At 42.1% G+C, this 14,941-nt stretch overlaps 1 protein-coding gene across 3 annotated transcripts in view; it reads left to right on the forward strand.

Annotated features, from left to right (window-relative positions):
• ITSN2 (intersectin 2) overlaps positions 1 to 14,941 on the forward strand; it is a 392,176-nt gene that overhangs the window by 147,265 nt on the left and 229,970 nt on the right. For all 3 annotated transcript variants that reach the window (XM_082251747.1, XM_082251748.1, XM_082251746.1), the window contains exons 5-7: positions 880 to 1,043; positions 9,097 to 9,297; positions 12,374 to 12,470. In XM_082251747.1, coding sequence (XP_082107873.1) covers positions 880 to 1,043; positions 9,097 to 9,297; positions 12,374 to 12,470 — 462 coding nt within the window. The remainder of the gene's footprint in view (positions 1 to 879; positions 1,044 to 9,096; positions 9,298 to 12,373; positions 12,471 to 14,941) is intronic.

Below are 14,941 nucleotides of genomic sequence, written 5' to 3' on the forward strand. Positions count from 1 at the left end.
GGTGATAAAAAAGAAAGAGAAGTTTCTTTTTTTTACATATATACCCATCCTAAGCGCGGAATTATATACACCCTTTTTCATCCTTGTTAAAGGGTGCTTCCAGATTCTAATAAGTCACCCCCTCACCCCCACAACCACCGGGCAAGGGTTGTGGGGAAGAGGCCCTTGTCTTTAGTATAAAGAAGACCTGACCTATGAAAGGTGTATTCAAAAAGGCAAGTAGAGAACGAAGAACTAGTCCCTATTATTGCCTGTCGTCTCTCTGGAGCTGAACTCTTTTCCTATTAGTGACATACCATTCTTTGTCCTGCACTGTGTGTTTCTTGTCCATCATGGTAGCGGCAGGCCTTTGTTTCCCCGTGTCAGAGATAACCCTCTGACTGGTGGAGAAATACTAAAACCGCATCTGGAAAGATAGAGGAAGCACAGATCCACAGAAGCAGGAAGAAACTTGCACTGCAGATTCCACTTCAGCAAGGATAACCGTAAGCAGCACAGTGGTGACATCACAAAATCTCCCGAGATGAGCAGTCTTAAGGGGAGCAATGATTTAGATGATCTCATCCTGTAGCTGGTATGCTACAGAACAGGAGTGTCTAACAATCCGGCTGTCTGAAAGTGTGCTGCTATTTTTCAGGAGTAATTCAAGACCATATATTTTACTTTATTTTTTTTTTTTTTTTTTTTGTGTACTGTTTGACATCATTAACTTTTTGAAATGTACACTATAAGACCCAACGTGCTGCAGAGCCATGATGCTTAACCAGAACAGGCAACTGTACGGTGAAATGGGTTTGCCACATGTCAGGCTCAAACTGATGATTACTGTTATTTTATAGTTTCCATGCAGTTTAGTAAGCACTTTTTCTCCTCCCATAGGGCCCTGTCCGACCTCAACAAAGATGGCAAGATGGACCAGCTGGAGTTTTCCATTGCTATGAAACTCATCAAACTCAAGCTGCAGGGACAGAATTTGCCAATGGTCCTCCCACCTGTTATGAAGCAGCCACCTGTCTTTTCACCACTAATGTCCTCCCGCTATGGTATGTCTTTCTAATTATGTTATGTAAACTGTCCTCCTCTCCATCTGATTCTAAGGTTAAAATGGAACTAAACTGTATCGGAGTGCCACAAACTGAAAACACAAATTTCATTTTTAATATCCAAAGCAAACTTGTCCATCCTTCCATCCATCCATCCATGTCTCCATGCTTTATTTTGTTGAATAATCACTTTGAAAAACACATCTCTATAATTTCTAGCCATAGCCATCTAGAGCAGCCTTTTTCAACCAAGGTGCCTTTAGGTTTCTTCAGGGGTGCCTTGGCAAAATGCCTAAAAATTGCCAAAAAAATGTATGCAAGCCAATTTTTTTGGATTAAGGCTGTTGATAAAAAGGATGTCAGTTGCCTGCATAGAATCCTTGTTTGACCCTTCCCTGCCCCTCTCCATCAGCATTGAAGTCACATTAGCCTAGCGATGGAGAAAAACTGAGGGAGAAGAGAAAGATTGAAATACTAGTCAGTACTAGTTTGCAAAAGTGTATTTGCTTTGTAAGAATAAATCACCTCTATCTTTGGATGTCCTATTTGGACTTGTGGATGTTGCTGCCTTATGTAAAATTATTAGAACAGCTTTTACATTTTAGAATTGGGTGCCTCAAGACTGTCTATACATTTTAAAGGGACTGAAAAAAGGTTAAGAAACACTGATCTAGAGTAAGAACAGATGATTAATGTAGCATTTACTTAATGGAATCCATCTGCCCTTAGCTCAGACAAGCAGGCAAGAAGGGGGTGCTTAGCTAAGAAAGCCACTCCTCCGTTATGGAAGAATAAAAATGCCCACTAAAACTCATGGGATGTATGACCTAATTTTGGCCTAGGCCAGAAACCAGGAAGCAATTGAAGAAATATAAAAAAAAAAAGTAAATATAATATACAGTATCTTCTAATATACAGTATTTACTAATACTAGCAGCATAAGGATTAAAAATAGTTAATGTTGACTGAGAGAATTTAGTTCCGCTGTAAAGGAAAACTCCACATTCACTTAATGAATGACTTCACATGTATATTTACACAAAAAGAGAAAAAAACAAGTATATGCACCAAAACTTTTACTCTTTTGTATTAACGTATATTTACTATGCAGAGGGTTTAAAAAATGAATGTCAATAAAAATTAACTTTGCAGTCGGTAGCCAACAATGATGGACCAACCACTTTAGGCTTATTTAGGTTTGTTGATTGTTATGCCATTGGTAAAAACTTTGTGATCTGTACGGTTTATATCGAATGTATCTGATTTATTGTGAAGGAAGTTCTTTATAGCTTGACAGCAGAAACTGGGTAACTCGCCTAACTTCTTAGAGGAACTCCTGCGTGAGTAAAAGTTACCAGTGAAGTGTTATGAAATTATGTGGTCGTATTTGTTTTAGGTCCAGAAGGGCAATTCATAACCTATTTTGGTTAGGCTCTGTCATGGAACCTTAAAGTGATTGAAAACGTCTTGTTTTCTTTTTTTAATAAAAAAAAACAAACCTTTTATACTTCTCTCCTCTGTGCAGTTGGTTTTGCACAGGGCATCCCAGATCCTCCTCTTCTCTGGTCCCTCTTGTGCTCTCCTGGCCCCTCCCTCCTAGTTAGTGTCCCCACTGCAATCAGCTTGCTGTGGGGGAACCCGGGCCAAGTCACAGCTCCCTGTGTCCAATCAGACACAGAGCTGCGGCCTGACCTGGCCCTGCCCTGCCCGGCCCCACCCCCTCTCTTCTCATGGGCTGACAGACTTTGACCGCAGCGGCTGTGTCTCAGCCAATCAGGAGGGAAAGTCCCGGGACTGCCAAGGCATTCGTGGACATCACTGGATAGAGAAGGCCCTCAGGTAAGTATTACGGGGGCTGAGGGGGGCTGCTACACACAGAAAACGTTCTGCTTTTACAACTCCTTTTAAACCTTTTGCTAATAAAAAAAATAGTTTATATTGTGCAGGATTTTATGTCCCCTCTACAGCTGAACCCTTCAAGCTTGTGGGTAGGCAGGCAGCAAAAGCACAGTAGGACTTTGTTTTTTGGCTTTAAACTCTCATCACCATCAGCAATGCAACAAGATAAAGTAGATAATACAAATGATACCCTTATGTCTTATATTTATTAGAATAGAAATTATAGCAGTTTTTTCATTTTTATATTTCTTTTAGAAACCGCATAGTTTATATAGGACAAATGGTCTGTGGGTCAGATGGAACACTTTGCTTGCATCTAATTGGTGCACTATTCCATCCATTGACCTCAAACATGGGGCACACTTTCTTCCACTGACACTACTAATGGGGCACTTTCTTTCCCTGACACCAATAATCAAGCACTATTCTTCCCACTGACATCATTAGTGGAGCACACTTCCTACACTGACACCATTGGTGGAGCACTGTTTGGCCAGCGACTGCATTGGTGGGGCATTGTTCCACCACTCACTCCATTGGTGGGGCATTGTTCCACCACTGACTCCATTGGTGGGGCATTGTTATCATAACTCCCAAATGTCCCTCATTCGAAACCATGTCCCTCTGTTCCTCCTCATTTGTCCCTCGTTTTAGTCTGATCTATATAAAATGCACTGCTTATCTATCAAAAAGTGTTTCCCAGTGCTAAACCTTTTATCCAATTTCTAAATTGCTGCATTTGTAAATTCCAAAAGGCAATATAAAGGAATAGTAGTGGTAAAAAAAGCACTTGTGGGTTTTTCCTATTTTTTGTACAATTCTCCTTTATGGGGCACGTGGCAGGGGGTGTGTTCTATGCCTACATACTTTTGATAAGTGTCCTTCATTCCCATCTCAGAAAGTTGGGAGGTATGGTTCCATCATTAATATCCCTTTTGAGATTAATAAAGTATTCTGAATCTGTATTTTGTGAGTGAGTTCTCATAATACAAATTCCTCTGTGATTGGGCAGGAGGAGCTGAAGGGCAGGTACAGCTTCTGCATGCGCTGAGAGCAGAAAGCCCTGTGTCGGCGATCCAGGAACTATAGCATTAGCTATGCTGCCCATGCTCAGTAAAAATTAGGAATTAAACAGATACAGTGCCTTGCGAAAGTATTCGGCCCCCTTGAACTTTGCAACCTTTTGCCACATTTCATGCTTCAAACATAAAGATCTAAAACTGTAATTTTTTATGAAGAATCAACAAGTGGGACACAATCATGAAGTGGAATGAAATTTATTGGATATTTCAAACTTTTTTAACAAATAAAAAACTGAAAAATTGGGCGTGCAAAATTATTCAGCCCCTTTACTTTCAGTGCAGCAAACTCTCTTCAGAAGTTCAGTGAGGATCTCTGAATGATCCAATGTTGACCTAAATGACTAATGATGATAAATAGAATCCACCTGTGTGTAATCCATTCTCTGTATAAATGCACCTGCACTGTGATAGTCTCAGAGGTCCGTTTAAAGCGCAGAGAGCATCATGAAGAACAAGGAACACACCGGGCAGGTCCGAGATACTGTTGTGGAGAAGTTTAAAGCCGGATTTGGATACAAAAATATTTCCCAAGCTTTAAACATCCCAAGGAGCACTGTGCAAGCGATAATATTGAAATGGAAGGAGTATCAGACCACTGTAAATCTACGAAGACCTGGCCGTCCCTCTAAACTTTCAGCTCATACAAGGAGAAGACTGATCAGAGATGCAGCCAAGAGGCCCATGATCACTCTGGATGAACTGCAGAGATCTACAGCTGAGGTGGGAGACTCTGTCCATAGGACAACAATCAGTCGTATACTGCACAAATGTGGGCTTTATGGAAGAGTGGCAAGAAGAAAGCCATTTCTTAAAGATAGCCATAAAAAGTGTCGTTTAAAGTTTGCCACAAGCCACCTGGGAGACACACCAAACATGTGGAAGAAGGTGCTCTGGTCAGATGAAACCAAAATCGAACTTTTTGGCAACAATGCAAAACGTTATGTTTGGCGTAAAAGCAACACAGCTCATCACCCTGAACACACCATCCCCACTGTCAAACATGGTGGTGGCAGCATCATGGTTTGGGCCTGCTTTTCTTCAGCAGGGACAGGGAAGATGGTTAAAATTGATGGGAAGATGGATGGAGCCAAATACAGGACCATTCTGGAAGAAAACCTGATGGAGTCTGCAAAAGACCTGAGACTGGGACGGAGATTTGTCTTCCAACAAGACAATGATCCAAAACATAAAGCAAAATCTACAATGGAATGGTTCACAAATAAACATATCCAGGTGTTAGAATGGCCAAGTCAAAGTCCAGACCTGAATCCAATCGAGAATCTGTGGAAAGAACTGAAAACTGCTGTTCACAAACGCTCTCCATCCAACCTCACTGAGCTCAAGCTGTTTTGCAAGGAGGAATGGGCAAAAATTTCAGTCTCTCGATGTGCAAAACTGATAGACATACCCCAAGTGACTTACAGCTGTAATCGCAGCAAAAGGTGGCGCTACAAAGTATTAACTTAAGGGGGCTGAATAATTTTGCACGTCCAATTTTTCATTTTTTTATTTGTTAAAAAAGTTTGAAATATCCAATAAATTTTGTTCCACTTCATGATTGTGTCCCACTTGTTGATTCTTCACAAAAAAATAGTTTTATATCTTTGAAGCCTGAAATGTGGCAAAAGGTCGCAAAGTTCAAGGGGGCCGAATACTTTCGCAAGGCACTGTAAGTCCACGGTGTGGCATGCTACTCGTTGGACTTAACCCCTAGTTATGCATACCATTGTACACAGTGGCATGTAGGCACCACCATTCCATCTTTTGGGTGCTCCAGCTTTCCTTAGCTAGGAATGTTCAGCTTGGTCAAATCTTTTCTGCACCCTTGGATGGTTGTGCATCCAAGGGTCAGTGATCTTTTACTGTGTATGACATAGAAATTGGCTGTATTAGGCCTCACACACCTTTACAGCCATAACAACAAAAAATTTGATTGCAAAGGTTTTTTTTTCTAGCGATGATATAGAAGCTTGTTAAATATGCAGCATCCCTCACCTACACACAGCTTTGTGTAGTGTCCTACTAGAAATGGTCCCCACTGAACTGTAGTATGAATATTACAGCAATTACTGGTAGGATCTGAGTTCCTTACCTAACTTGCTACTTCGGGTTTCTGTGTCTACCTGTAGGCTAGCTGGAACTTCATGCTATGTAATAAGTGTCCCATACCCCTTTTAATATTGGAGGTTTTTATTATTTGTAAAGTTGAACAGTTGTAAAATCTTTTCCTAAACACAATTGATAAGGGGCGCCTGAAGATGCCTCCTGTAGCCTGACTGAAAAACTCCCAGAGATGACATCCTCTTGCCTTGTCGCCAAGACACTCCCAGCCATTACTGCTCTCCCTCACCATCACAGGAGTGAGCTCTCAAACCCCCACACACGTGTGTTCTACTCTGCATTCAGAGCTGCTGCTACAAAGGAGAGCTTGCGCATGCGAGAGGGGAAGGGGATTTGATTCTGCTGGGGGTGTATAAGCAACAAGGCGGGGTGGAATCATGCCATCTCTGGGAGTTTTTTTGGCAAGGCTTAGGGTGGTATGTAAATTGCCTACACCTGTAGCAAGGAGATTATTGAAATAGCTCCCCTTTACAGAACAGAAAGGAAGTTTTACTAACAGTGTACACCTTCCCATCCACTGGAACCCCCTGTACTTACCTCTAGTGATGTTGGAGCTATCAGGGCTCCCACAGCCAGTCCAACAATCCAGGGATGTAAAACTCCTTGCTCTTCTCCCTCTTATCTGTGCAGGGCTTCCGGGATGTACCAGAATAGGTCAGTGCTGTCCGTGAATTGATCTGGTCCATCCTGGAAACACTGCACAGAGAACAGGGAAAATAGTGGAGCTTTGGGAAATCACTGGACCTGCTGCATAGGAAATGATATATCGGCATCACCGGATGTTAAGTACAAGGGGAGTTAAGGTGTATGGTGTTCATCTTTTACTTTTTTTCTGTAATGGTTAATTAATGCTTTAACTTTAGTCAAAGCAGCAAAGTTTGTTTTTATCTTCAGGCGCCCCTTATCTGCATTGGCGGATTTTCAGGAAAAGTGAACCTTTACTTGGGGTTAGAGGTCTCCTTCTATTTCATAGCGTCTTTGTCACTCGCTTTTCTTTATCATTTCCCATCTTCTAGGTGTACAGTATAAAGCCTGACAAACATGGATCAAAATTTGGCCGGTTCAGCAGAGCCCAGCTGAATTTCCATCCATGTATGGGCATTGGGCAAGTGTGGTTGTATAGAAACTACTGCCTGCAACGCTGATCAGTGTATTCTGATGGTGGGGAGGTCTCCCTGCTGTCCGAATACAAACGCTTAGTGGAGAGGATTCCCCCATCCACATCGAATGTGCTGATGGGGGGGAATCTGGTTCTTTTTTTTTTTTTTTTTTAAACTGACTCATCTGTGGACTGCTTAAAGTGATATTAACCTCCTTGGCGGTCTGATTATTTCAGATTTTAGGTGCTGAAAGTGGTACCATTATTTTGCACTGAAATCTGTTCTGTACATTTTAAAACTCGCCTTTCCCTGCGATCCCCCGCCGCCCTCCCGCTGTCCTCCCCTGCCATCTTTCCGCTGTCCTCCCGATGTGTGCTTGGCCGATGCCGGCACCTGTCTTCCGGTTCCCTTCCCTGCGAGCGTTGCGACGCAGGGGGGTGAAACCGGCAGCAATTTAAAAAATGTAGTATACTAAAAGACATGATACAAAGCTGTGATCCTAACGGATTACACTGTATCATGCCATTTCACCACAGGATTTCACCTGGTGACTTTTCCAGTGCCCTGCCTGTGCTTTTCCAGTTCTTTGTGTCTGTAAAATTGAGAACGACCATGGCGTCCAAAAAGCGTTCTTTTTGCGCAAAAGCGCTTTTAGACGAACTGGAAAACAGCGACAGCGAAACGGAGTTACTTGAACTTAGAACTGAGCGATAGCGATTTGTGGAACATTCATCATCGGGTACGGAAAGTGATGGCAGCGCCGATTCTGATGTCTCTTTCTGGCACATCGCTCCGTTGGAAATTCTGAAGAATCATTTGATATACTTCCCAAATTCCACAAGCTATGTGCCAGAAAGAGACATCAGAATCGTCGCTGTCGTCACTTTTTGTACCTGATGACAAATTTTCCCATGAATCGCTATCTCTCAGTTCTTCAAATATCTCCCGTTTTGCTGTCGCCGCTTTCCAGTTCGTCTAAAAGTGTTTTTGCGAGAAAAAAAAAACGCTTTTTGAACGCCATGGTCATTCTCTATTTTCCAGGCACAAAGCACTGGAAAATCACAGTCAGGGCACTGGAAAAGTCACCAGGCGAAATCCTGTGGTGAAATGGCATGATACAGTGTAATCTGTTAGGATCACAGCTCTGTATCATGTCATTTGTGTATTTATACTTTTGAATTTGCTGCCGGTTCCAGGGAGGGAACTGGAAGGCAACTGCTGGCAATCGGCCGTGCACAGAGTGGGGAGAGAGTGCGAGGGGGAGGACGGCGGGGTATCGCAGGGAAGCTGAGTAACATTGTGGGGTAATCTCGAGTGTGGCTTGGGGTTACCGCTTTTGGTACTGAAAATTAACCCCAAGCCACACTCGGGAATACCGCCAGGGAGGTTAGTCTTTTTTTTTTTTTTTTTTGTTTAAAAATAACAAACATGCCTTACTTACCTGTTTTATGTAATGGTTTTGCACAGAGCAGCCAAGATCCTCCTCTTCTTGGGTCCCCCATTGGTGCGTTTGACCCCTCCCTCATCCTGAGCTGGGCCACTGTATAAAAACCTTCTGCCTTTAGAACCACTTTAACTCCTAAACTTCCCCTTGGCCTAATCCAAGAAAGTTTTCTTATATGCATTTATCGCTGTCTGTGTCTTCATTATTGTTTTCTCACCTTCTGTGTGGTCACCAGGGCACTTTGCCTTTAAAATCTATAGCCTATGCGTTTGTACTTTCCTTTGTGTGCATCTATCATTACACTATGCATACATTTTGGCTGTAGGCAGCAGAAGTGTATGTAACATTTGCAATACCTGATAATTCTTGGGAAGAATACAAGCCATTGTTTTGTGTTTTTTGTTTAGGAATGGGGAGTATGCCAAACTTGTCCATGCCACCATCTATGCCCCCGCTGTTACCCCTTGCACCTACTTCGCTGACCTCATTGAGCTCTCTGCCACCCTTGCCTATGTCTAGTCCCTTGATGCCTTCTGTCGGCTCATCATCAACATTGCCAAATGGAACATCCAGTCTCTTGTCCTCCTTCCCTATGCCTTTGTCTTCAAGTAAGTGTTTCCTCTCCATGGTTTTCTGTTGTAAAGGGCAATGATCCAGTCTTCTGCAGCTCATTTACATGTTGATCTATGGTAACATTCATTTATCTGGTTAATGTAATGGGCTAAATGCTGAACGTACAAGATACATTGTGAAACTGCAGGTAATGCCTTTTATTGATGGTGACACATGTGCGTTCTCTGCGTGGTTTACTGTGTTTATATATGTCTCAGGGTATATGTAACCACTTTATTGGGTGAGTATGCTTGTTCTATTATCGGTGCTAAAGAAAATATATTTATTTCACTAGTAGGCTTAGGGGCATATTTATAAAGCAGTATATTCGACACTCGTCAAAAATTAACTGCACGTCTCTCAATCTCTGTAAGTTAAAACACATGCAACAGGAGGATTCTCCTTTTATTGACTGTTTTGTCCATGTCACATTCACTTGCTTTATAAATATACCCCCTTAGGGCTCTTTCACACGGGCGTTCAGTTTTTTTTTTGCCCGATCAGGTCCTTTTTTTTTTTTTTTTAAACAGATACGGATGACACTTGTCTTCCGTTCAAAAAGCGGAACGGACGCAAAAACGGATGTCAGTGGTGTCATCCGCTGACATCCGTATTTACATAGAGATACATTATGTATCTCTATGGACATAATGTATCTCTATGTAAATACGGATGTCAGCGGATGACACCACTGACATCCGTTTTTGCGTCCGTTCCGTTTTTTGAACGGAAGAAAAAATAGGTTTCTCTTCCGTTCCAAAAAACTGAACTGAAAGGACGAAAAACGGATGTCAGCGGATGGTCATCCGCTGACATCCGTATTTACATAGAGATACATTATGTCCGTTTTTCATCCGCAAAAAAGAGCCCTCAGAGTCTACATATTAAGCTCTGGCTATCCTGGGATAAGAATTATAACAATAAAAAAATCTAGAATAAATCATATCCTCTTTTTAAAATCTATTTCAGACATTAATCAAAGCCAGTTCAGTAGGATATGTTTTCTGCAAACACTGGAGATGTGCTAAAATCATCAACTTAAAGCTGAACACAAGGATCTCAGCTTCTTTGTAAAATCTGCTGACATACTTTGAGTTAAGTCCAACAAGGTACATTTTATGGACTTATCTCTTTAACCGCTTTAAGACCAGGCTTTTTCTGAGACTTTTTGTTTACATGTTTAAATCAGTATTTTTTGCTAGAAAAATTTTTATAACCCCCAAACATAATTTTTTTTTTGTCTTTAGCAGAGAACCTAGGGAATAAAATGGCCATCGTTTAAATGTTATATGTCACACGGTATTTGCACAGCGGTTTTGCAATTTTCTTGGAAAAAAATACACTCTATTCATTTTTTTTGGCCACCAAGGTGACCAATATTGCCGATATTTTCGAAAGTGCTTGTACCGGAGTGATGCCTGCAGCTAGAGGCATCACCCCGATATCGGCGTCCATAGCCGTCTGTCGGCTGTCTTGTAATGACAACTGATGCGGCTGAGAAGCCGCTCGGCTGTCATTACAAGGAGGGGGAGTCCCCTCCCCCCCGCCGCCTTCCGCGGTTCGGCCGGGTCTCACGTCCCAACGGGGAGACCCGGACAACCATCCTGCACGGCCGCCAAAGAAGATCCTATCAAAGCCGCATTCGGCTCTGATCAGGTCTCCATGTAAAAACCCAGAAGTGATGTCATGACATCACTTCCGGGTACTCTGCGCCAAATTCAAAACAAGTGCAGAGGAGGGGTGTGGGGTCTTTAGACCCCCAGATCCCTCCACAATAATACCTGTAAAAAAAAATAAAATATAAAAAAATGTTTTAATGTACGAAAATATCGGCCGATACCGATATGCGATGACCAAAATATCAGTATCTGCAATAAAAAAATATTGGTCGATCACTACTTTTAAGGGCAGGAGAGGGATTTGGAGCCTTATAGACCACAGATTTCTCCATGAAGAGTACCTGTCACATGCCCACTTCTGTCACAAGGATGATTACATTCCTTGTGACAGCAATAAAATTGATATAAAAAAAAATAAAATAAAAATTTAACAGCATAAAAATAAAATAAATGTATAATTAAAAACAATAAATTGCCCCTGTGCTCGTGCGCAAAGGTGAACACAAGCGTTGGTCCCTCACGCATGCTAATTGTCCTGCACATATGAGGTAGCACCATGAACGTCAGATCATGGGCAGTAAGTCTAGCACTAGACCACCTCAGTAAATCTAAAGTGGTAACCTGTAAAGGCTTTTAAAGCCTCACCTATGGATAGTAAATGTTATATTGTTTGTAGCCGTTGCACGTGTGTGCACAGTTTTAAAGCGTGACCTGTTTGGTATCTATTTACTCAGCATAACATAATCTTGTATATTTTACAAAAAAAAATTGGGATATGTAGTGTTTTTTGCAATAAATTCAAAATGTATTTTTTCCCCAAAAATTGCGTTTTGAAAATCCGCTGCGCAAATACTGTGTGACATAAAAAAATTGCAATGACCGCTATTTTATTTTCTGGGGCCTCTGCTTATTTAATGTTTTGGGGGTTCGAAGTAATTTTGAGCAAAAAATACTGATTGTTACATGTAAACAAAAAGTGCCAGAAAAGGCCTGGTCTTGAAGTGGTTATAGGCTTACATGTAGGTAAAACATAAACAAGTGGACTTTACTACTACTTTAATGTAGTCTGTGTCTGATTGCACTGCAGGTGGGGTGTGACTATCGGCATTATCACTGCAAATTTACAAGTCTGTAGCTTGTTAGTCAGCACTTTTTATGCCAACCTGTTTTATAATGATAAAATAGCTTTTTTCACTGAAGGCTTTGTGCCCATGCTAGAAATTTGCTTGCAGTGCCGGTACATAAACAATAACTTTGCGCTCATTAGTTCCAGACCTGCTCTGCTACCAATATACAAATATCCCTTGTTTATGTTGCAGTCGTGTCACTTGCTGTAGTTGAAAAGGGGGGCTTAACTGGGAAGCAGCTTACTGTGAAATATTCTGTGATATTGGTTACATCCCGGGCCATGTATGTGAATATGTCTCATTGTTAATGTGTGACTGTGTTTCAGCACTGCCCCATAACAGCTCGCTCTCTCTAATGACCGGAGGATTCGGCAGCGCTAGCATGCAGAAGACTCAATCTCTCATAGACCTGGGCTCCAGCAGGTATGAATCTCTGTCTGTGTGCATTAAACAGTAGTGACAGTGAAATGTTCAAAACAGCGTGTAAAGCCTCTCTGGGGGGAATTTACTAAAACTGGAGCAGCTTTGCTTCGTAACCAGTCAGCTTCTAGGCTCAGCCTGTTCAGTTAAGCGTGGAAAAAAAAAAGCTAGAAGCTACTTAGCCATGCACATCTGCTCCATATTTTGTCTGCTCCAGTCTTTGTAAATTCCGCTCTGTGGGGTTTTCCTGAGAAAAAAAAAAAATAAAATATCTAAAGAACTAGGAGACAATGAATACTTACCTCTTCACTGTGCTAAAGCCTCTAGCAAAGCTTTTAGCATTCAACACTTTCTGAAGTGTCAGAAACATCTGTCTTCCACCACATGCTGTGGTTCCGCCTGCCAGCCACTATGTCTTCCACCACGTGCTGTGGTTCCGCCTGCCAGCCACTATGTCACTATAGGACACGAGGTGCCAGCTGGAAGGACCATTGAGCACAGAGTGGGACTGGGCATTTGCTACATCTTGAAGTGTATCAGATGTGAAGATTCTGCCAGAGGCTTAAGTGCTTAAAGTGGAGTTCCACCCATTTTAATAAGTTTCAATGTATGTAATCCCCTTCAAAAATGCTTTTACCAATGTAAACTATTTTTTTTTTTGCAAGGAAATACCTTTTTTTCTTCTTTATTCATCTGCACTTCCGGGTTTGGCCGCCTATAGGCGATTACGTCACTAGGACTATTACACCGGCACCAGCTGTACTCAGGGATGTATTGATTTGAGTCTGCGCTCCGCCCCGCCTCCTCTCAGTCAGCTCTACGGGATGTAATGCTTTCAATCCGCGCTCACTGAGAGGAGGCGGGGCAGAGCAGAGCGCGGACTTAAAGCAATACATCCCGTAGAGCTCACTGAGAGGAGGTGGGGCGGAGGCGGGGTGGAGCGCGGACTCAAAGCAATACATCCCTGTGTACAGCGCGTGCCGTTGTAATGCGAGATTTCGTCACTAGGCGATTCGCAAGGGCTGCTATAGGCGGCGGGACCCAGAAGTGCGGATGAATAAAGAAGAAAAAAAGGTATTTCCTTGCAAAAAAAACATTTACATTGGTAAAAAGCATTTTTAAAGGGGATTACGTACGTCTAAACTTATTAAAATGGGTGGAACTCCACTTTAAAGACAGTGGAGTTCAGACATGTCCCCCACTAGAGAGGTAAGTATTCAGTGTTTCCTATTGCAAGAACAGTGCTTGAAATTTGTGGGGTGAAGTTAGTCACTTTAAAGCTGGACTCTAGAAAGATATAAATATAGGTTACTAATTATAAATACATATTAAGGTAATATATTTCCTTTCTCATTCATTTGGGTATACTTCTGAGTGCAGGAGGATTGTACACTGGAAATTAAAAAAAAAAAAAAAGAAATTGTAGGCCAGTCCTGGGTAACAATTCCTACTACTAGCAGGCCTCAGTTTTGTTTTTTTGTTTTTTTTATTAGTGCCCTAGGGTGCTGTTGTGTTCAGGTTATCCTTTTTTTTTTTTTTTTTCCTTCAGTTAGGATGGAACTTTGGGTCTGGATGTTGCAGTGATATCTTGAAAGTGATCTTTGGGCACTGGGTTCACATAGGGTGCTTTCCAGACTCCTTTCTGGTAAAAGTTACCTGCTGAGTGCTTTTAAGGTCCAGAGCTGCTGGCATTTGACCTGTCACTGAAGGCTCACTTAGTAGGTTGATCAGGCTGAGCACTGAAGCTGAAAAAATAAATAAAAAACTGAGTAGCTAGGGTGGTATTCTCAAGCCAGACTGGGTGGGTCGGCGAGAATACAGTCGGGTACGTACCACACGGTTAATTGGGACCGGGAACCCAACGCAACCTGAGAAATGGGGACAAAAAAAGGTTTGGGAGATGGAGGGACAAGAATTTCCCTCCGTGAATGGTTGCAATGAGGGGCTCACAGGTATATAGGTGCAGACAAAAAAGCTTTATTGGTGAAGATAAACACACATGAAAAAAATATATAAAAATATAATATAGACAAATAATGCTTATCAGTAAAAGAGGTGTGGAAGCTCATCAGATGAACTAATTGACTCCGTGGACCCCTAGGGGGTCAGGATAATACAGACAGCAATGAAACACATTGAGGTCCCCACCCACCCAGTCCCAGTATGCACTGTTGTTGACGGGCTCAGAGTGATTAGTCGAGAAATCACGACCTGGAAATCACTCTGAAAGCCCGAGCGACAGTGCTATGGCCAGGAGGGAACTAGTGTAAGCCCGTGGAGGGAAAGTACAAAGGGATGCCAATAGAGTGTGGAGTGGCAACTGAGAAAAATATATATTAAAATCTATTGGTATGGCATAATGTCATCAAATTTCATCAGTGCATCACAGAAATAAAGCAAGATAAGGCATCATTGTCTGATGTAATGACAGACGGCACGGGCCTGCTCCCTGAGAAGTAAGTCTCATTTCCTGG

This window comes from Pelophylax lessonae (genome assembly GCF_965119305.1).
Source record: "Pelophylax lessonae genome assembly, chromosome: 3".
In the NCBI taxonomy this organism is placed as follows: Eukaryota; Metazoa; Chordata; class Amphibia; order Anura; family Ranidae; genus Pelophylax; species Pelophylax lessonae.